General features: G+C 33.7%; 6 protein-coding genes and 1 non-coding gene across 8 annotated transcripts; 4 read left to right on the top strand and 3 right to left on the bottom strand.

The window, feature by feature from the left end:
• Window positions 1–646: 646 nt before the first annotated feature.
• LOC125831676 (protein NRT1/ PTR FAMILY 4.6-like) lies at window positions 647–3,996 on the top strand. The gene is made up of 4 exons (XM_049510855.1): window positions 647–825; window positions 969–1,183; window positions 2,310–2,750; window positions 2,832–3,996. The coding sequence occupies exons 1-4, from the start codon at window positions 702–704 to the stop codon at window positions 3,834–3,836; spliced, it is 1,785 nt and encodes a 594-aa protein (XP_049366812.1). The 5' UTR covers window positions 647–701; the 3' UTR covers window positions 3,837–3,996.
• Window positions 3,997–4,578: 582 nt separating this feature from the next.
• TRNAA-AGC (transfer RNA alanine (anticodon AGC)) lies at window positions 4,579–4,651 on the top strand. The gene has a single exon. It is a non-coding gene; the product is annotated as a tRNA-Ala (tRNA).
• Window positions 4,652–5,145: 494 nt separating this feature from the next.
• On the bottom strand, window positions 5,146–6,651 carry LOC125831685 (uncharacterized). Its single transcript, XM_049510865.1, has 2 exons — window positions 6,450–6,651; window positions 5,146–5,753 (listed from the first exon to the last, which is right to left on the bottom strand). The coding sequence occupies exons 1-2, from the start codon at window positions 6,576–6,578 to the stop codon at window positions 5,310–5,312; spliced, it is 573 nt and encodes a 190-aa protein (XP_049366822.1). The 5' UTR covers window positions 6,579–6,651; the 3' UTR covers window positions 5,146–5,309.
• Window positions 6,652–7,019: 368 nt separating this feature from the next.
• On the top strand, window positions 7,020–9,921 carry LOC125831095 (probable polygalacturonase At3g15720). The gene is made up of 9 exons (XM_049510283.1): window positions 7,020–7,148; window positions 7,239–7,376; window positions 8,463–8,618; window positions 8,733–8,750; window positions 8,858–9,065; window positions 9,154–9,235; window positions 9,318–9,426; window positions 9,505–9,618; window positions 9,700–9,921. Exons 1-9 carry the CDS (start codon window positions 7,020–7,022, stop codon window positions 9,919–9,921), a joined length of 1,176 nt encoding a protein of 391 aa, XP_049366240.1.
• A 4,432-nt stretch (window positions 9,922–14,353) lies between these two features.
• On the top strand, window positions 14,354–17,286 carry LOC125831680 (hypersensitive-induced reaction 1 protein). 2 transcript variants are annotated; one of them, XM_049510858.1, is made up of 6 exons: window positions 14,354–14,470; window positions 15,485–15,676; window positions 15,828–15,948; window positions 16,057–16,148; window positions 16,237–16,333; window positions 16,701–17,286. In XM_049510858.1, the coding sequence occupies exons 2-6, from the start codon at window positions 15,488–15,490 to the stop codon at window positions 17,057–17,059; spliced, it is 858 nt and encodes a 285-aa protein (XP_049366815.1). In that variant the 5' UTR covers window positions 14,354–14,470; window positions 15,485–15,487; the 3' UTR covers window positions 17,060–17,286. The 2 variants fall into 2 exon arrangements, with proteins under 2 accessions (XP_049366815.1, XP_049366816.1); XM_049510859.1 differs by lacking the exon at window positions 14,354–14,470 and adding an exon at window positions 15,234–15,353.
• Window positions 17,287–17,624: 338 nt separating this feature from the next.
• LOC125831682 (mitochondrial outer membrane protein porin of 36 kDa-like) lies at window positions 17,625–19,012 on the bottom strand. Its single transcript, XM_049510862.1, has 5 exons — window positions 18,907–19,012; window positions 18,648–18,734; window positions 18,504–18,571; window positions 18,220–18,428; window positions 17,625–18,130 (listed from the first exon to the last, which is right to left on the bottom strand). Exons 1-5 carry the CDS (start codon window positions 18,953–18,955, stop codon window positions 17,824–17,826), a joined length of 720 nt encoding a protein of 239 aa, XP_049366819.1. The 5' UTR covers window positions 18,956–19,012; the 3' UTR covers window positions 17,625–17,823.
• A 625-nt stretch (window positions 19,013–19,637) lies between these two features.
• On the bottom strand, window positions 19,638–20,045 carry LOC125831094 (nucleolar protein 58-like). Its single transcript, XM_049510282.1, has one exon. It carries the CDS (start codon window positions 20,043–20,045, stop codon window positions 19,638–19,640), a length of 408 nt encoding a protein of 135 aa, XP_049366239.1.
• Between the last annotated feature and the right edge of the window lie 790 nt (window positions 20,046–20,835).

The following is a 20,835-nucleotide window of genomic DNA, read 5'->3' as shown; positions in this document are numbered from 1 at the left end:
TGACTATAATGAACAACCTCATTTTACAGAAGAGCATCAAGACAAAGATAGAGCAATTTGTGATAGAAGGAAGAAATTTAACAGAAACATATACAGAAAAAAAATGTTGGCAGTAAAAGAACTAAAATGAACCAAGCAACTAAATTCAATATACAGTAAATTATTCCATGTCAATTATGTAACGAAAACTATTCTGAAAATATTAATGAACAAGCACTCGCCACTTCTTGTTTTTTTTCTCCCCTCATTCAACATTAATCGTCTCCTCCCTAACCTTTAACACACCACCTCATAGACCCTATCCCCACATTCCTACATCCCACCCCCGCCATCAGTTTTTGTCTAGATTATATAAAATGTTTTTGGCCAATATCTTTTGCTAACCAAATACTAGAAGATAAGTAAGAAACCCACTTATTTTCTAAGAAAACATTTTCCGTCCTACCAAACACACCCTTAATGCAGGGTCACAATCAGAGATCCAGATTTTTCCACACAATTTGAACATCCTCGTCCTTCCAGTATTTAAAGGTGACACTGGTGTAGCTTCCTTGTTAGACTGGAAAAATTTTAACTTGGGACTTCTATATCAAGATTTCTGAAACTTTACATATATACACACACACACAGAGATGGTGCACATTCCAGCTCTCATTTCCTTTTTAATTTTATGTTCCATCCAGAAAATCTTTACTTAATTTATGTGCACTACACTGCAGGATCATGAGAAGGGTTTCACCATGTGGGAAGGCTATGTGGACTGGAGAAACAGGGCAGCCATTAAAGGATGTCATGGTGGAGCTGTTGCTGCCTCCTTTGTATTGGGTCTGTAAACCACATCTCTTTTCATGAATGATACAGCTGATATTCATGAATTAGTAATTATAATTTGTCTGAACTTAGTCATTAATAATAAAATATAGTTTGTAACAAACTATCAATCTGATTGTTTTCAATTGTGGATGTAGTGGTGGAGATTTTGGAGAACTTAGCATACCTGGCAAATGCGAGCAATCTAGTCCTTTATCTATCAAAGTTCATGAATTTTTCTCCATCTGCTTCAGCCAACATAGTTACAAACTTTATGGGAACTTCTTTCTTCCTTGCTCTACTTGGCGGGCTCTCATCTGATTTCTTCTCCACCTATTACATCTATATCATAAGTGCAACAATTGAATTTATGGTAAGATATCTGTCTCTTTGACATTATCTTCGATAACAAGCACTAACCAGATAACATTAGTTTAACCTTTTTGAGATCAATTCCTCCCCCTCCCCCATCCCCCTGCTTTGTACAGTCTGCTATACCAAAAGACACAAGTAGATAGAGTAGAATGTCAATCTGGACCTTAATAACAATCACAGGAAGTTGGACAAAAGGAATAGAATATCAATGGCAGGTGTGTGTCATTAACCATTACAGCAGTTATGAGAAAACAGTCAGTTGTTTTAGGTCTGTACTTGAGAAAACAGAATCCGATGGAATTTCCAAGCAGTCCATAAGATATTGTTATAAGGATCTCGGAGGTATTCTGTGGAAGAAGCAACGATGCCACACTCAAATAGTTGTCCTGGACATGTATATTAACAGACATACACTAAAAACTAGCAAGCATGAAATCACTCCATAACTTTATCTACCCCACATCACATATATTTCCATCCACACCATTTATTACCTTATGGGTTCAGCAGCATAATAGAAATAAAAATTAATTATTAAAAGAACAAATGATATACACCAAATTCCACATGCCTTGAATTTTTCTAGCCAATTAGAGATCAGGAATGCAAAAATGGGTCCCCAGCGCAATCACCTGATTGATGACCAATGGCACAGAAAAACAGTATAGCTCATTTTCAGGTTATTTTTTAATGAAAAAGACACCGATAATAAAATGTTACTTCAGCTTTCATGGAGAAATATTGGAAAGCTCAGTATATAGCAAATACTGTATCAAAAAAGTAAATGAAGACAGGTATTAACCACCTGACCACAGCCCCTTCATCAGACTTCACCAGGTAAAATTATCAAGTGATCAAGGCTTTTATTCAGAGTCATCCATTTTTTCCTGTCGCGGAAAAAATACTGTGCATGGGCTTACTAATTTTTCAGGAACCACTTTAAGGATCTCAAAAGGAAGTGCCTAAGTTTCCTAATACAATGATGAACATTCTGCTTCTTTAGCACTTGGTTAGACTGGGAAACAAATACGGGACACTTAGCCTTCAGAAGATTATAGCATGAGACATACAGTAAGTAGGATGGCATGTCGCATGAACTGTTACTAATCAAAATACTGGAACAGGGACTATTGATGCTGACATTGCAAGCTTGCATACCTTCCCTGAGGCAGCCCATCTGTGCATCAGTAAACAGAAACGCCCCATGCAAAGAAGTAGGTGGTGGCCACATAGCAATGTTATTTTCTGGCCTCTACCTGGTGGCCTTGGGTGTTGGAGGGATAAAAGGTTCACTTCCGTCACATGGAGCGGAGCAATTCGATGAGAATACGCCACAAGGAAGGAAGCACAGATCTAGCTTTTTCAATTATTACATCTTTTGTCTTGCTTGTGGAGCACTGATTGCAGTGACATTAGTAGTGTGGATAGAAGATAATAAAGGCTGGCAGTGGGGCTTCGGTATCTCAACCGTAGCAATATTGAGCTCAATCGTCATTTTCCTCCTCGGATCTAGGACTTACAGGATCAAAGTTCCCACAGGAAGCCCAATGACAACCATTTTTAAGGTATGGTTCTATTATTAGTAGGTATCCTGTACATACATACTAAATTAAGGTAGAGTAATTCACATTGAATTATTTGAACAGGTTCTTGTGGCAGCATTTTCCAACTCTCTCTTCCCTAAGAATTCTATTGGTAATGTGTTAGACACGAGGGAAACCCCCCAAAACACAACTGAGATTAGTGAGGAAGAAGGACATGGAGAACGAAACACAGAAATTCAAACTGAAATGAAGGACCTCAAATTCATTGGTAAAGCAACAGTGGAGAACACTGCCTACCCATCACTCCACTGCACAGTCAAACAAGTACAAGACGTGAAAATAGTCGTCCAGGTCGTGCCAATATTTATGTCAACCGTTATGCTTAACTGTTGCCTTGCTCAGCTTTCCACATTTTCTGTACAACAAGCAGCCACTATGAACACATATATTGGTCCTCTAAAAGTTCCACCAGCTTCTCTTCCAATATTTCCAGTCATATTCACCATGATACTGGCACCGGTATATAACCATATTATAATCCCCTTTGCCAGGGCAGTGACTAAGAGTGAAATGGGCATTACTCATCTACAACGGATCGGAACCGGGCTATTCCTATCAGTTGTAGCCATGGCTGTTGCAGCTCTGGTGGAGATGAAGCGGAAGAGAGTTGCCGAACAATCAGGATTAATGAATTCAACTGAACCACTGCCTATCACATTTCTTTGGGTAGCATTGCAATATCTGTTCCTGGGATCAGCTGATCTCTTCAGCTTAGCTGGCCTAATGGAATTCTTCTTCACAGAGGCCCCTTTAAGCATGAGGTCATTGACAACAGCACTCTCTTGGGCATCACTAGCCATGGGTTATTACCTTAGCTCGGTGATTGTATCAATAGTAAACCATATAACTGGCAGGTTTCAGCAAACACCATGGCTCTACGGGAGTAATTTAAATCATTATCACCTTGAAAGGTTCTATTGGCTAATGTGCATATTAAGTGGATTAAATTTCTTCCATTATCTCCTATGGGCCACTCGCTACAAATACAGATCAACAAAGCCTGATGACGAGAGAGACCAACTTGATAACACACCATCAGAAGCCTAATTATAGCTGCTCATATATGTGATGTTCAAATGCTAAAAACAAAAAGAAGTAAGAGGCAGGGATCTGAGTAGCTAGCATACATTGTTGGTCATCTACCTAAATTATCAATATTTGAAGTTTCTAAAATCCGGAGCACTCGTTATCCTTAGGTGTTTTGGTAGCTTTATAAATACCAATTATGTACTTTGTATTATTACTAATAGAAAATGCAGGCTATTACACTATATTTTCTATTTGCTCCATGACATCTAGCGCATGTACTTTTCTTCATACACAGTGTAATTATCAATTTATCATATAATTACATCTGAACTAGTAGTAAGCTACTGATGTAAAGGTCATTTGGCAATGTAGTAAAGGGAAGATGTCATGCATTCAAGATTAAGCTACTAATGCTAAGAACAACAGTGAGAAGTACTTCAACAAAATTGGCAGTCGATCAGAGTATTGAGAACTAGAACGATAAGCTATTTGCATATAACCTAACCAAATTAAATGTTCATTAACAACTGTAGTAGGAAATCTCCATCTTTTTCGTCCTTGCTTGGTTCACCTGGCGGTCCTTGCGCTGCACTACTTTCGAGGCCGTCAAATTGATGCTGCTTCATATAGAACTCCGTCCTTGTGTAGTTGTGTTCTGAATTCGGACAACTTTCACGATGAGAATTAGAGGCAATGGAATTAGCAATTCAGTCACAGGAATTGATGAATATTACTATTTTATTAGGCTTAGTAACAACAAGGGGATGTAGCTCAGATGGTAGAGCGCTCGCTTAGCATGCGAGAGGTACGGGGATCGATACCCCGCATCTCCAATCATTTTCCTTTTTTTTTTTTTACTCTTGCTTAATTTTGTGACTTCTGCTAACTTTGCATCACCGGTATCAAAATGATTCCGAATATTATACTGCATCCTGTGGATCCTGGCCTATTTATTATCCTTGGCTAATAAATCTATCACTTGATGTTGCTCACAATAATTATGTTGAATTTCTGGATTTTCCATCATTTGCGGCCATTGTCTGCAGTCGCTAGAAGGATTTGAATAAGATTGATTAATCTGTAGCTTTTTTGTGTGTAAACTTTTTATATTTTGTATACTTGACGAAAATTATAAAATCATAGACGTGTTGAAATAACTTTTCCAAAGTTATTTTTGCCATTGTTGCAATCTACATTTTGTATGTAGCTTAGCTTGGGCTTGGTTTTCCACTTTCATAAAAAATAGCAGGCCAAAATCATTTCTTTGTAACTACTCCATTATCTTCAAAAGTAATTTGACTATATATACTGCTTCACATACAATAACTACATAAAATGAATTCATGACCATAACATTAGGAATTGTTGAGTGTGTACAACAATAATAATTACACTAATAAATTGAGATTGACCATATAAATCTCACTGTGACAACTACAAAAATATCCCCTTATTAGATATTTTTCAAGTGAGGTTGGATGAAACCGATGATCAATCAGCCTCCTGCAACCCATCCAAAACCACTGACCCAACAAACAACCCGACTGCAGTCAACCCGAATGCTCCGGCCAAAACGGCCTGAGCCGCCACAAGACCCGCGGAATCATCGGGGATGACCACGATTGTTAAAATAGCTGCCACTAGAATTGGAAGCGCGGCTGACGCCAAAGCAGCAGGAGAGAAACTAGCCGACTTCTCCAGCAAACTGAGCAGCCCGAGTTCTTCAGCCTTTGAAAATAGCCCTAATTTCTCTATGGATGACAGTGTAAATCCTAGTTCTTCGGCCTTTGATAGAAGGCCAGCTTTCTCCACAGTGCTCAAAACTTTTCGCTTCTCCAATTTTTTGAACACATCCACTTCAACTTGTTCGCTGCCCTCGTAGAATAGTCCCGCCCCGAACCATTGCTTTTTCCAATTGTCATCAAACTTGTTTACCTGCATTAGTGATTTATTAGTAGTTAGTAGTATCATGGTACTCTGTAACTCAACTTATAACAACAACATAGCCAATTTAATCTCACACCGTCTGGATTGGGTAAGATGTAACCTTACCCCTATGAGGCTAGAATGATTGTTTCCATGACTCAACTTATGTGAGTGTGAAATACGGTCCCAACTCATCTAAAAAGAGAATTTATGTTGCTAGAGATTGATAATTTTTTGTATTTTTTGATGAGTGAAGATGGAATTCAACTCAAACTTTTCCATTAATCTCCATGTGTTGGAAGTGTATAAAGGAAGATCACAGAATATCGAGTCAAAAGAATTGACATCATTACCAAAATTCAAAAGTCCGAGAAAAAGTTTAATATCAGTTCATGTTTAATTAAGTTAAACATAAATTAGCTCTGCCTCTGTGTTCTACTGTTCTTCCGATTTGTGGTGCCAAAGAGAAATATTCAATTAAAGTATCTGTGTTCTACTGTTCTTCCGATTTGCGGTGCCAAAGAGAAATATTCAAATAAAGTAGTTTAAAAATAACAAATCGCGTGGGATATAATTAAAATAGATAAAAGAAATACATATAAATTAATCATAATTAGGTCAAGAATCTATGATTTGGGGTATATCAAGTGCGAGTAAAAATAGTGATGTAGAATGATATTTGCTTGCAAGGAAAGAGTATGATACCTTCTTTTTAGGAGCCATGGCCAATATTCGCGGGGCGGTATTGGAGGGAAATAAGCGGCGGCGAAATCGGGGCTTGGTACTAAAGCCATGCTCCAAGTTACTCAGGTAAGAAGTTGTTGTAGCCGCCATTGAAGAAGAGTTTCACCTTCTCTCAATAACTTCTCTAATTGCTTCCCATATTATTTTCTTCTCCGCAGAAATCTATGGCACCAAATTATTCCACCAATCAAAATCCAGCTTATCCTATCTGCAGGACCGGGAAACTTCATTGACGTGGCCTTGCAAAATTATCAAATTCCAAATATACCCTCAGTTTTGCTCATATTTTCCTCAACGTTAACATGTCTTTTAATTTGACCAATTGAAGTGCATATGTTCAACTGAGGTCAAATTAAGGTATTTTTTGTTTTTTTACATTAGTTCAATTAACTCATGATTTTTAATTGCTTCCTAGTTTGTGTCAAGTTAGAATTAAACTACTACATTAGACTAGTTTTAGTAGGATTAAAACACTTTATAATTCCTAAAATTGTATTATAAAAACTCCTTAATTTTCTGAATTTCCATAAGATGGTCACCATGAAGATGTTAATCTCAATCTTTGTTGCTCTGCTTCTGCCTTCGCTAATATTTTCAGCACCAGTGTTTAATGTTGTTGATTATGGTGCAGTTGGTGATGGCTTAACCGATGCAACCAATGTAATTTAGAGATAAACAATCCATAATAATTACATAATGTTAGATATTAGGTGGTATTTATGGACTTTTTCTGTGTGTGCTCTTTTATAGGCTTTCATCAAAACATGGGAAGCAACATGTACATCATCGTTTACTTCTCCGACAATGTATGTTCCTGCTGAAAATACGTTCTTGCTTCACCCTATAAAATTGGAGGGCCCTTGCGTATCATCAGGCGTCATTGTTGAGGTACTTCATTAACTGCCAATTGTAATTCATTAAGTGTTTGAACATTGCTATGAAGTCATGATTTCAATTCAGCTTTTGAACATGCGTGGTAGGATCATAATTTCAATTTTAAAAAAATATATAAAATTTGATGCATAAGTTTATATTTTGTAAAGAAAAAATGTATGCTCTGCATGAATAAGTTGTTTGTATTATGTGAAAAGATTATATTAAGTAATACTCCAGTAGTTAGTTACTACTATGGTTGATAGGTGTATTTGAAAGTTTGTGAATGCAAACATTTATTTATAAAAGGAACATACATATTTGTATCAATGCCATTTTGATATTCTGCTTATGAACTATGATTTGTTCATTTGGTAAAACTCTACATAAGAATTGTTTTTACAACTTCTGGGGTTTTCATATTTATGAGAACAAATACAACTTAAGAAATACAAATGTCATGTCCAAACAAAACTTCAACTTCATATCAATTTAGTTTTAAACCATGATTTCATATTGTATATTCAAATCGGTGTTTAGACATGTGATATGAAATCATGATTTCATATTCCATACTCTAAAAAGCATGATTTGAGATTTCAAATCATGATTTCATTTTTTTTTTAAATGTAAAACTTGATCCATAATTTTATATTTTGTAAAAACGAGAAAAAAAGATTCATCATTTTAAATTTTGTAATAAATAAATTAGACTATTGCTTGACTTGAAGAGATGTGAAAAGGTTATGTTTAAGAATAACTAGTTATAATAGTGGATTTTTATAAAATTATGTATATTTGAAATTTTGTACTTAGCAAACTTTTTATTTATAAAAGAAACATATAGATATGTGATTTATCAATATGATGTTTTATCATATTATGAACTATGGTTTGTCCATTTGGTAATTCTAGATTGTATTAGAGTTGAGAAAATTTATATAGTTTTCCCAGCTTCTGAAATCCCGACTAAAAATATAAATTAAAAAATTCAAATTGCATGTTCAAATAAAACTAACTCTGATCTCAAATCAAGAATTTATATAGTATGTTCAAACGGGCCTTAAGTACCTCCCACCTTTTAATTAACTGATTTTGCAGATAAATGGAAATATAACTGCACCAAGAGAACCTTCAAGATGGAGGTGTTACGACAATCGTTGTGATAAGTGGATCCATTTTAAACATGCTAACGGCCTTACAGTACGTGGGAATGGAACAATTAATGGTCGTGGACACAAATGGTGGAATGTAAATGTAAGTCAATTCAGTAAACTTTTATTTTTGTTTATTAATTAGGTTAATGCAATAAAATCTTTTGAAGTTATTTGTGTTCTAGATTTCTAACATTTTTATTACCTCTATTTCCAGGACCGCCTGAGACCAACTGTAAGTTTGTGATGCTCTCGAAACCTTTCATAAACATGACTTTTTTTTTGGTAAAAATGACTTATGATAACAAATATTTGGCATTTAATAACAGGATTCTTTTGTAGGCTTTAGAAATTTCACATTCAGAAAACATTAGTCTAACGGGACTGAGCTTTATGGATAGCCCTCGCATGCATATTCATTTTGAGAAATCGAAATCTGCCAGAGTCACAAACATAACCATTGATTCCCCAGGAGAAAGTCCTAATACTGACGGTATTCATGTTTCAGGCAGCAGAGATGTTTTCATTGATTATTGTCGAATTGGAACTGGTAATTTTGGACATACATATATGTATATATTTATTAGTAGTGATTTTGATTTTTGTAAAGATCGCGTTAAATTTTCCTGAAAATGCAGGAGATGATTGTATCTCAATTGTTGATGGATGTTCCCATTTGAATATCAGCAACATAATATGCGGACCAGGGCATGGTATAAGGTTAGTTTTTATCTCCTCTTGAATTTAATTTTTGTGTGAGAAGATTGAATAGTAATTGAACGTAAACTGGATCTGGATGCAGTATTGGAAGTCTAGGCAAGCATGGATCTAATGACAACGTTGAAAACATTTTTGTTAGTGACGTCCTGTTCGTAAATTCTACAAATGGTGCTCGAATAAAGACGTGGCAGGTAAAGTGTTTACTGTAATCGAGTACATGCTACTTTCAAGCTCTGTTATTTGATAATTTTTTGTTTATATTTGATCAGGGAGGCAAAGGTCATGCCAGTAACATAGTTTTCGAGAGAATATGGACGCAAGATTCATATAACCCTATTATTATCGATCAATTCTACTGTGATGGTGAACATTGTACAGAACATGTAAGTAACTTTTATTTACAATGTTCTGCTTCTGGTGATGAAAATCGACTTGTAACACGTTTAGTTTAATGGTTGTTGCAGGATTCAGCAGTACAGGTTAGTAATGTTACTTTTAGACATGTACATGGAACCTCCCAAGGGGAATTTGCTGTGAAGCTGGGTTGCAGCGCGTCTATTCCCTGTACGGGTATAGTATTGGAGGACATAGATATCCGTTCAGGTTATGAAGATCAGGCTAAAGCGTATACGAGTAATGTACAAGGAATCGTTATGGGTCTAAACATTCCTCAAACTCACCTTTGAGAATCAGGAGACATAAATTGGTGACGATTAGCCTTCAAATTTTCCACTACAATTGATTTACGAGTAAATTCATCATGTAGCGTTTGTTAATGAATTGTGGTTCTAACGTTAATGTAGTAGTTTTTTTTTTTGAATGATTCACATCTCCCTATGTTATAAAAAAGATTTACTATAATCTTCTATTATACTACCGACTTATATATGAGTAATTTTCCTAAACAGTTACCATGTTTGAGAAATTACATTGAAATTTCACTTTTATTTCGTTTAGAATTACAATTATCACTTAACTATTCTTATTTTCCTCAAAATAAACAAAAGTAATGTTCCTAAGTAATTTCTCATGGGTGACTGTTCATGGAAATTACTTGTTTATATGCATTTTATGTTATACTTCCGATCCATATGTATGTCTTTTGACGTTACAAAAGTGTTGTTCAAATTTGTCTTCCCTCCATTAATGTCTTCCATTTTTAGCCATAATGGCATGCCAACTCCCTATATCAACCTTTCTTCTTGGCACAAAAATGAAAATATCAAATGGCCAAGTCAACTAGGATACTAAGATTATCTTATTAAACACATTCATGATTCATACCAGATAATTTTCAATAGATTAATCTCCACTTGTATTAGTCATAATTAATTTGACATAAAGCACCAGGGTGGATCCTTTGACCACTTTTTTAAAATATATTTTCTTGTCTGACAAAACTAATATGCTTTTGGGATTTACCTGTACATAGTTTCTTTCGATTTCGTCTAAGACTTTGTTGATATTCGATTGCGATGCAATTTGGAAGAAATTTAACATTGTTGTCGTCACATCCTAAGCTTGTGGTCTCCATTTGGCAGGTACCATTCAATTGAATAAATCAAACATATACCAATCCAATATTTACATTAATTTCTCCTACATTGGTAATACAACTAAATAATACCTTTATTTCAAATTTAATTGAATTCACACCCTTTAAGAAAAGCAGATTAAAACATAAATTAGGCATAACTTTTCATTTTTACCCTTATTAATTATTTCAAATTTATGATTAAAATAACAAAATATTAATTAATAACTAATTCCAATACTAACTAATGAAGGGTAAAATTGGAAGAACATTCTAAAAGTAGTCTCTAAAATTGAACAATTAAGTTAATTTGAAAAATGAAAAATATCTCAACAATTCAATTAATTTGAAATGGAGGGAGTATCTATTACACTCTGTTTGGATCATTGTTACCCATTGTATTGTATTGTATCGTTACTATACCTACAATGTTTGTTTTGATAGTTTATTGTATTGTTAAATCTGTTGTTACGTAACAATGAAAACCCCCATTTTATGAAACAACCAATTTGGTGTGTTTTCATTGTTACTTAATTTCTTTTTTCAATTATATCTTTACATAATATTTCATAATATTATTTTACTCTTTACCTTATATTATTTAATTCTAGTCGAACCTCCTACCCTAGAATAAGTAAGGATATTTTAGTAAACTTATAAATTACAATACAATACGATACAATCAAACCAAACAATAAAAAAATTATTAAACAACAACAAACAATACAGTCTAATCAAACATTGTATCTACCATACAATACAGTACAATACAATACAATACATTATGATACAATGGATAACAATGATCCAAACATAGTGTTAATATCAACAATCACCTAATGTTTAATTGTTAAGTTATATCAAAACTAAATTTTAGCGGTAATTAATTAATGACAATAACTTAATTGTCTCTAAATATATTTTTTGTGACATTAAAATACTCTTTATAAATGTCTCTAAAGCATATAGTGGCATTAGATCTATTGTCAATTAATTAGTGTCGATAAAAGTTTTAATGCACTATTTGTTAATGTGCATATTTATTGCTGATAATTTTATTTTTATTTTTTATAATGGTAATCCGTTTGTTTTACTTTTACGGCAGGTCATTGGATTCACCGATCAGCAATTTTATTGTTATCAAAATAAGTAATTATATATTTATATTGGATTCAACTTTTAAGGTTTTTCCCAATTAACCCGTTGCATCAGTAACTTCTGATTTAATATTTGCTACAACTTTAGTGAATTTTTTTTTACGCATATCATTAGAAATACTAGGCTCATATCGCATGTCCAAAGATGCCTAGTTGGGTTTTGATCATGCAGACATGCACAAATCACGAAAATCACTATTGACAAGCAAAATTATCTCCGTCCACTTTTAATTGTCATAGTTTCATTATTTAGAGTCAAACCTTAAAAACTTTGACTAATATTTTAAGATATATCTTTTCATCATATTGATATACAAAATTTTTTAATTTATAGTACTTTTCATATAGTTTTTTAATATCTAAATTTTTGTTTAAAATATCGAATTAATGTAATCTAATTTAACTTTAAAAATTAGTTAAATTAACTTTCGAAAAACATATGACAAATAAAAGTGGACGGATAGAGTACGCACTATGATTAGTAACTACTCCCTATTTTCTCTCTCCATATTTACTTATCATAACACATTCTTTAAAAAATAATAAATGAAATGATAATTTTGCTCTATTTTTTATTTTATTATTATTAAGTCATTTAATAAGAAGAATAAATGGATTTAAAGTCATTTTCTAAATTGAACAAGTGAAATGGATATTTATTTTTTAAAATACCATTCATATGCAATAGGATTTAAGTTATATGTATGCTGTAATTGCGTGGATATTATGGTGACAGTCACGAAGAATTTCATAGCTATAATATAATTGGCAAAACAATTAATATTTTGATTCTGTTTACACGTAAATTATTTTTTCCATTTTATAGAAAAAAACTTTAAAGGTATAGTATGATACACGATACATCGTGGAAATTTTTGAAGTCTTTGTGTTCATCTAAAGTCAATGCCATTTTATGCATCAATCAGTTTCCTATTAATATGTAGACCTATAGAATAGCAAGTTTGATAACCACTTTTATTATTTTGCATAATTGTAGCATAAATAAAAGTCTTTATCTGGAATGACCCATAGCTAAGACGTGCTACACAATATTTCATCCAATTAAAGAAAAAAAATGGAGAAAAGGAAAAGGAAATTCACTTTATTACTTTACTATTCATAAAAGAAATATCTATTTATCTAATAATAATGGTGACCATTAACCATAAGGGAGATTGAGTTATGTAGTGCACACTAGTGACTACAATATTTTTATCAAGATATTTTGTACACATCAATAACTTAAGCGTATTATTGATTAATTATAAAAGGGTACCGTGAAAGAATATTTTATTATGCCTAATTAAACTCAAAACCAAAGACTAAAGTGTAAGAAACACACAAAAATAATCATTCGGATTTCAAATAATTCAACAACTAATGATAATTTTCACGGCCTCAATAGAATTACTCTCTCTTTAAAAAACAAAAAGACCTAGTCCCTCATCTCTTTAATGATAATTTTCATGGCCTCATAGAGTTCTATTTAATTTGGACGAAGTTTTAAGAAAATAAAGAAGATTTTTCAAACTTCATTCTAAATTAAAGTTATATTAAAATGTTATTTTATTTTTTGATCTTAAACATGTCACATAAAAAAGTGAAATTAAAATCTTATCAAAAGAGGAAATGAAATTTCTCTTTGAAACAGACTAAAAAGGAAAATAGATCATTGTATACCTCAGTCACTTATTTTTTCTTTTAAAAGTTCATTATCATTAATATAAATAATAAATTAATCCTAAACACCTCCTCCAGTGGATTTACTTAAAAATAATAAAATTAATGTTGGCTTAATTCTTTGGAGTGGAATACTTATATATTAATTATAAAAGGGTACCGTGAAAGAATATTTTATTATGCCTAATTAAACTCAAAACCAAAGACTAAAGTGTAAGAAACACACAAAAATAATCATTCGGATTTCAAATAATTCAACAGCTAATGATAATTTTCACGGCCTCAATAGAATTACTCTCTCTTTAAAAAAAAAAAGACCCAGTCCCTCATCTCTTTAATGATAATTTTCATGGCCTCATAGAGTTCTATTTAATTTGGACGAAGTTTTAAGAAAATAAAGAAGATTTTTCAAACTTCATTCTAAATTAAGTTATATTAAAATGTTATTTTATTTTTTGATCTTAAACATGTCACGTGAAAAAGTGAAATTAAAATCTTACCAAAAGAGGAAATGAAATTACTCTTTGAAACAGACTAAAAAGGAAAATAGATCATTGTATACCTCAGTCACTTATTTTTTCTTTTAAAAGTTCATTATCATTAATATAAATAATAAATTAATCCCAAACACCTCCTCCAGTGGATTTACTTAAAAATAATAAAATTAATGTTGGCTTAATTCTTTGGAGTGGAATACTTATATAAAAAAAAACCCTTTCTTATTCTTACCCAAAAAAGAAATAACTGAATTTCCACGCATTTTCTGGCTTGGGATCTTCTTTCGTATATATATACAGGCTAAAACCCCAAAGCTGAGTTGTGAATTCTTATTATTCTGCCGTTCTTGATTTTGCTTCATAACTCGTAAGTCTCTTCTCCCCTTTTACCCCACTCTATCCATCTGCATGAATATATAAAAAAAATACAATTTTTTATTTGTATGCGTAGTTCATGGCTTTCTTGATTTGGTGTTATTTTTAAGTTTTTCTGTTGTTTCCCCTTTTCTTTTCTCTGTCGTTTTTGTGTGTCATTTTGTGAGAAAAACTGTATAAAGAAAAGGGTATTTAACTTGTGTACGGTTGTGGCTTTTTTGAGTTTCTTGGTTTGAAAGAGACGGTTCTTGGGTTTTGATGAGGTTGATTTTTTTTTTTTTTTTTTTGAGATTTGACGGTAAAATTAAACTTTAATGTCGATTTGTGGGATGTGGCTTCAATTCTGCTGGCATATCAGTGATAAAGGAGTAATATTTTTGACATTTTGCGTTGGGTTTATCAAGAGTTTATGAGGTTAGACTTCTCAAACAAACCTTCCTCCTCCTCTGCCACATATTATACAATAATACCCTGAATATTCATTCTCACAAGTGGGGTCTGGGAGGGTGGGTGTATGCAGACTATGCAGACCTTACCGTAACCCTACCTTCGTGGGTTAGAGAGTTTGTTTCTGATAGACCCTTGTACCTGGAGAAAAACGGCCGTCCTTTAGAGAGATTGTTTGTACCCGGACAAAAAACGCTTTTTCTTTTCAAAAGGTTGCCCTCCTATTGATCTTTTATCTAAGGGAAGACAAAGCCAGGGAAAAACTGAATCATTACCTCTAAATTACTCCTTTTATATACTGAAGTACTGATCTTGTGGTATTCAAATTGAATCTGTAAACTGGTGTTTCTTTTGTGTAATTTTGTGTCTGACAAATTTCTGGAAGGTTAAACTTTTCTACTGGAATCTGAAATTTCCCTATATTGCTGGTTGTGTTATAAAGACAAGTATACTTGATCCAATTGATTTTGATGTTATTTCAGCAGGTTTACTGGATCAATATGTGGATATCTTCGTGATTAAACACTCTTAATATCTGTTTTTTATGCTGTCCTTTCAGAATATGGGAAATTTGTTCTGTTGTGTTCAAGTTGATCAATCCACTGTTGCGATTAAGGAACAGTTTGGCAAGTATCAGGATGTGCTTGAGCCAGGGTGCCACTGTGTACCTTGGTTCCTCGGAAGCCAGTTGGCTGGTCATCTCTCCCTCAGGGTGCAGCAACTAGATGTGCGCTGTGAAACCAAGACGAAGGTCTACTTTTTTAACTCCTGTCTCTGAATTAGTTTTGCTTGAAATATATGAGGTAGCATCATACACTATTTAATTATAGCATAAACTTAGTAGGTGTAAGTTTGTCCAAATTTATGAGTTATGCTAATACATTGATTGCTATAATATTCAGGATAATGTATTTGTCAATGTTGTCGCATCAATTCAGTATCGTGCCATTGCTGACAAAGCAAATGAAGCTTTCTACAAGCTAAGTAACACTAAGGGTCAGATTCAGGCATATGTTTTTGATGGTCAGTAACTACATTTTCACTTTATTTCCTGCACTAATGATTGCTCATTTGATACAATTTTTAATAAGATATGACAGATTTTGACTTGTCTGTTCTTTATTTCATCAGTCATAAGGGCTAGTGTTCCGAAACTCATTCTTGATGATGTCTTTGAGCAAAAAAATGAAATTGCTAAGGCTGTGGAGGAGGAACTTGAGAAAGTAAGTGGATTCTTGATGATTTTTCATTGGAATCATTGATCTTATTCATTAATTTGATCCATAAAAATGGTTTCTTGCTCTCTTACAGGCTATGTCAGCTTATGGATATGAAATTGTTCAGACACTTATCGTTGATATAGTACCAGATGAGCATGTGAAGAGAGCTATGAATGAAATCAATGCTGGTATAAACAATTTTTTTTACTCTGATTAAGCCTTGCCTTACATTCTTACTGTTTTAATAGAAAGGGAATATACAATCCAGTTGAAGGATTTTCCATTATAATGATCTTTTTGTGGATAAAGATATTTAAACGTGGATGCAAAACGTTGCAGTTTTAGGAATTGTAATTACATCGGTTTCTTCCAGGCACCTTGTAGACCAGTCTGCTTTTTTTTTTTCTACTTAATATTTTGGTCTGTAGAGTAGACAGGCACTCAAAGGCTTGAGGGTGGAAATATGAGAATTTTTGGTTGCCAAATTGAAAATGTTGATACTCTTGTTGGGTCTTCCTTAGTATTTTCATGTCCTAACTATCTTCAACTCTACAGCTGCTCGGCTGAGGGTGGCTGCTAATGAAAAGGCAGAGGCCGAGAAGATTTTGCAAATTAAGAGGGCTGAAGGAGAGGCCGAGGCTAAGTATCTCTCAGGATTAGGTATTGCACGACAACGTCAAGCAATTGTGGATGGTCTGAGAGACAGTGTGCTAGGATTTTCAGTCAATGTGCCTGGAACTACGGCAAAGGATGTTATGGACATGGTCCTCGTCACCCAGTACTTCGACACCATGAAAGAAATTGGCGCTTCCAGCAAATCATCTGCTGTCTTCATCCCCCATGGGCCTGGTGCTGTAAAAGATGTGGCACAGCAAATTCGTGATGGACTTCTTCAGGCTTCTGTTGGGCATTAAATCTTTATTGCTCATGAATGTTAAGGATTTCATATCAAAGCAAGTTTTAGTCTTTCTTCCTTCAGAATCTGAAATATGTGGTGAATTAACTTTGTTAGAGATTTGTGAATTCCGATACTACCTATGTTTATAATTGGTTTGCTATGGTTTTGAATATTTACAGAAGAATTGTGTAAAGAATTTTCAAGTTCAATAAGATTGTTCTACAGCATTGCGTATTTTTGCTACTACCATGTCCCGATATATTTGGAAGTAACTCATTTTTTATCTGCTATGCTGGCACAATTTATGTTTCGCAAGGTTGTTTTGTAAAGCTTCCATATCACGGTACTTGAAGGCTTATCTCTAAGAACCTCACATAAGTAGGTATTTTGCTTATCCCGCATTTTGATTGAAATATACAGGTGTGAATTGTGATGTCTAAAGTTGCGATATTGTGGAGGTCTTAAAATGGATGAATGCTCGACAACAGACTGATGATTATGATGACTTTTTCTTAAATAAACTCAGCATAGTTAATTTGTCTGCTAAGCTTGTTTAATGTAGGTGGACAATCTACTAAATATTTGACTGACTGTGAAACCAATTATTATTGTAACATTAACTTTGAGGTCATTGTTGGAACTCATAAATAAACATTAAATTCTGGATCCGCCATTGGACTTCAAAGTAATTCTAGGATATGGACTTAGCTTGCATAAATAGTCATAGGAGATACTCGAGAATAATACGACTCTAAGAGAGACTACCATTGTTGTTGCAACTCAGGGCTTAAAAGCTAGAGTAAGCCCCAGTTTAGCAGTATTCGCTGCATCCATGGCATTCAACTCTGCTCCAATACTCAGAGAGAGTGCTGAGAAAATATTGTTCTGGACAAGAGCACCCAAACTGCCATCACTTGTAACTCGAGCTTTAATCAGCATGAAAGGAAACAGGCAATGCTGAGCCCCCAGTGCAAGAGTCGTCTGATTGCTGACGAATCTATGTGTTAACTCAGCTGCAACCCCAGTGCTTGTTAAGGGTAGAATTGGCCGGTAACAGTGAGCTCTCAAAGTATCAGCATTATCGCTCCTGCAAATTTTACTTGCATCAGAACATTGAGCGTGAGAAAAATGTGGCATTCAAAGAAGAAATATCGAATCACACTAGAGAAGATTTACAGAGTGAGTGAAGCAGAGAGAATGTCAGTATCGAAGCTCAAACCACCACCGCATTCCGCCAGTGTTTTCGTTGCTGTATCGAAAGAGATTTCAGTTCCAATACTGAAAAATCCAATTCCTGTGACACCAGATAGACTTAACAGTGGGCTTTTTTCCAAACTAATGCCTGTTGCCACTCCAAAATAATTATTCATGTACTGCACTTCCACCTGTTAGTCATTACATGTATAGGCATAAGAAAGGAAAAATAGACTTGTCATCTAGAAAGAAGAGAAAATTCTAACCTTATTAGACCTCTGATCTGGTACACTCAACTTCACTAGTGTACTTAATCCAGGTACAATGTCATTAACTACAATGATCATACAGTAATTTTCAGAAAGCAGACTACAAGGAGGAAAAAGAAGGGAAAAAATAACAACAAATACCTTGACATTTGAAGTATAAGCCACAATCAAGCAAACTGGCGCGATTGTGAATTGGTGATTGTCTGATATAATCTCCATACAGAAGATCTAATGTAAACAAGTAACATATAAACATTCGAATTAAGAGATTCTCCAGCATTGAAGCGCGACAGAAATCATAAGTAGAAGGACATCTTTTAAAATTTTCATTAGCAAATATTTTGAATTTGTATGTGCATGACATGAAGAATTAGCAGCTGAAATAAATGACAGCAAGTACCTGTAGCATTTTTGCCAATATCAGAATATATTCCTGGCTGCTTGTTCATCTTTTTTTTTTTTAATCCCCAAGATTGAGGTCCTGATCTGTTAGTTTATCCTTCCTTTTTAAAATGATGCTTGAAGTTGATATCTGCAAGCAAGGTAATTACAGGACAAATATGAAGCTTCCTTATGAATCGAGATTTCACGTCTTAGGAAGCTTCCCTTCAGAATATAGTACAAGAGAGATTAACAGATCCATTAACAGATCCATTAATAGGTACCTACAATCACTTGTTTGGTAATGTTGCATTGTTATACAGAAGAACATTTTTCCCTTTTTGCAAACTGATGTATTGCTAGATGACTCAACTTTCTACGGTTAATCACTCATGCATAATATACTTAATTATCATTCGAAATGCAGACTTAGGATAATTTGTTCTTCAAACAAGCCAAACGAGAGCTGCAAGTTACAAAGTTCTGGAAACAACTGGAGACTCGATGGAAACTACACCCGCGGAAACTTCAATCGTGTTTGAAATATCAGTGCCAAACTGTCATGCACTTAAACAATGAAAGAACAAAAATGTGAATGTAATTCAACTGATTTACAATACTTATTTTCCTATCATTTGTTCATTCATTGTCTGATCCTCTTTACAATCTTGTTATCTGAAAAATGCGCTCTGCTTTAGGCAGGGTTCTATAGACACTATGTGTAATTTACATACAAAAAACAGAGAAGCATCACTTTGCTTTTTTCTTTTTCTTTGTCAAGTGGCTCGATAAGGGATCGAATGGAAGGCGAGCCGCATTTGCATTAGCTGCAATCTTCCCAGCTTCATTAAACAACTCTAGAATAACCTCTCTCTGGTCTTCCAAATCCTGCATTTTAGCATCAATTTTCTCCACTATAAGTTTGAGTTTTTCTAAGTCCTTTTCATCATTGGGATTCTTCTCCTTTTTATCCTTCTTCTTGTTATCTTTTTCATCCTTGTCTTTGTCTTTCTTTTTCTTCTTCTTATCTTTATCTTCCTTCTCATCTTTATCATCTTCATCCGAATGCTTATCTTCTTTCTCCTTCTTATCATAAATTTCCTCATTTTTAGTTTTCGTTGAATCGTCATGTTTTCCTGTATCATCCGACTCTGGCATTTGTTACCTTTGCTAGTTTAATTTACCACTCGAGTGCTATTTGATGATGAATTATCAGAGCTGAAATAGTTTCAACAATGGTCAATTTGTGTTGAAAATAAATAGGGCAACAAGATTTGAGAAGCTCCATCCATGGCCCTATAATTTCTCTGGCATGGATACAAAAGAAGTAACATAATTGAATGGTGTATGCATTTTCAGGATTGGCTCATCATATAACCAACAAATCATGCTACATTTAATCCGAACGCCCTGTAGGCTTAATGTAGGCTATAATTCTGAATCATGTGATAAATTGATAGATACCCTCGGTCAGGGGCACATTTTCATTTTCATTTTTAATCAGTCTAAAATAGAATGTCATCTTTGAATAATTAAAAAAATTAACTTTAAAATTATTCTTTTATCCCTAATAAGAAAGATGATTTATAGCTACACAACTATATAAAGTTTGTTTTAGACCACCAATTTTAAAAGTTTTTTCTTTTTTCTTGAATTTTGTGTCAAGTCAAATGATGTCACATAAATTGAAACAAAAGAGAGAATAGTAATAAACATATCTCAGACTAATACTACTAAAGTAGAAATCAAATTTAAAGTTAATTGTTGATTGGATAAAAGATTAATTAAGACAAAAGGATTTCTATAGGGTAGATAGGAAAATCTTTTTGGTTTCAACTCTCGAAGTATACCACAAAACTCTGTTTTTTTTTTCTTTTTCACCCAAACACTTGTAGAAATTTAAAAAAATCAATTTTACAAGTCTTTGTAACTAAAAAGTATTTCTCAT

The sequence above is a fragment of the Solanum verrucosum genome, unplaced genomic scaffold, assembly GCF_900185275.1.
Source record: "Solanum verrucosum unplaced genomic scaffold, falcon-dt-bn FXZP01000049.1, whole genome shotgun sequence".
NCBI classification, from domain to species: Eukaryota; Viridiplantae; Streptophyta; class Magnoliopsida; order Solanales; family Solanaceae; genus Solanum; species Solanum verrucosum.
Note: the sequence above shows the minus strand (reverse complement) of the source record. Positions and strands in the feature narration are given on the sequence as shown.

Bases quoted from the DNA above. Each gene is read 5' to 3' on its own strand.
- LOC125831676 (XM_049510855.1), top strand. From the start codon at position 702: ATGTGCACTACACTGCAGGATCATGAGAAGGGTTTCACCATGTGGGAA. The intron at 826-968 runs GTCTGTAAACCA...TTGTGGATGTAG, and splicing joins TGCTGCCTCCTTTGTATTGG to TGGTGGAGATTTTGGAGAAC. The intron at 1,184-2,309 runs GTAAGATATCTG...ATACTGGAACAG, and splicing joins GTGCAACAATTGAATTTATG to GGACTATTGATGCTGACATT.
- LOC125831685 (XM_049510865.1), bottom strand. From the start codon at position 6,578: ATGGCGGCTACAACAACTTCTTACCTGAGTAACTTGGAGCATGGCTTT. The intron at 5,754-6,449 runs GTATCATACTCT...TCACTAATGCAG, and splicing joins CCATGGCTCCTAAAAAGAAG to GTAAACAAGTTTGATGACAA.
- LOC125831095 (XM_049510283.1), top strand. From the start codon at position 7,020: ATGGTCACCATGAAGATGTTAATCTCAATCTTTGTTGCTCTGCTTCTG. The intron at 7,149-7,238 runs GTAATTTAGAGA...GCTCTTTTATAG, and splicing joins GCTTAACCGATGCAACCAAT to GCTTTCATCAAAACATGGGA. The intron at 9,427-9,504 runs GTAAAGTGTTTA...ATATTTGATCAG, and splicing joins CTCGAATAAAGACGTGGCAG to GGAGGCAAAGGTCATGCCAG.
- LOC125831680 (XM_049510858.1), top strand. From the start codon at position 15,488: ATGGGAAATTTGTTCTGTTGTGTTCAAGTTGATCAATCCACTGTTGCG. The intron at 15,677-15,827 runs GTCTACTTTTTT...TATAATATTCAG, and splicing joins GCTGTGAAACCAAGACGAAG to GATAATGTATTTGTCAATGT. The intron at 15,949-16,056 runs GTCAGTAACTAC...TTATTTCATCAG, and splicing joins TCAGGCATATGTTTTTGATG to TCATAAGGGCTAGTGTTCCG.
- LOC125831682 (XM_049510862.1), bottom strand. From the start codon at position 18,955: ATGAACAAGCAGCCAGGAATATATTCTGATATTGGCAAAAATGCTACA. The intron at 18,572-18,647 runs GTATTTGTTGTT...TGATCATTGTAG, and splicing joins CTTATACTTCAAATGTCAAG to TTAATGACATTGTACCTGGA. The intron at 18,429-18,503 runs GTTAGAATTTTC...AATGACTAACAG, and splicing joins CAGATCAGAGGTCTAATAAG to GTGGAAGTGCAGTACATGAA.
- LOC125831094 (XM_049510282.1), bottom strand. From the start codon at position 20,045: ATGCCAGAGTCGGATGATACAGGAAAACATGACGATTCAACGAAAACT.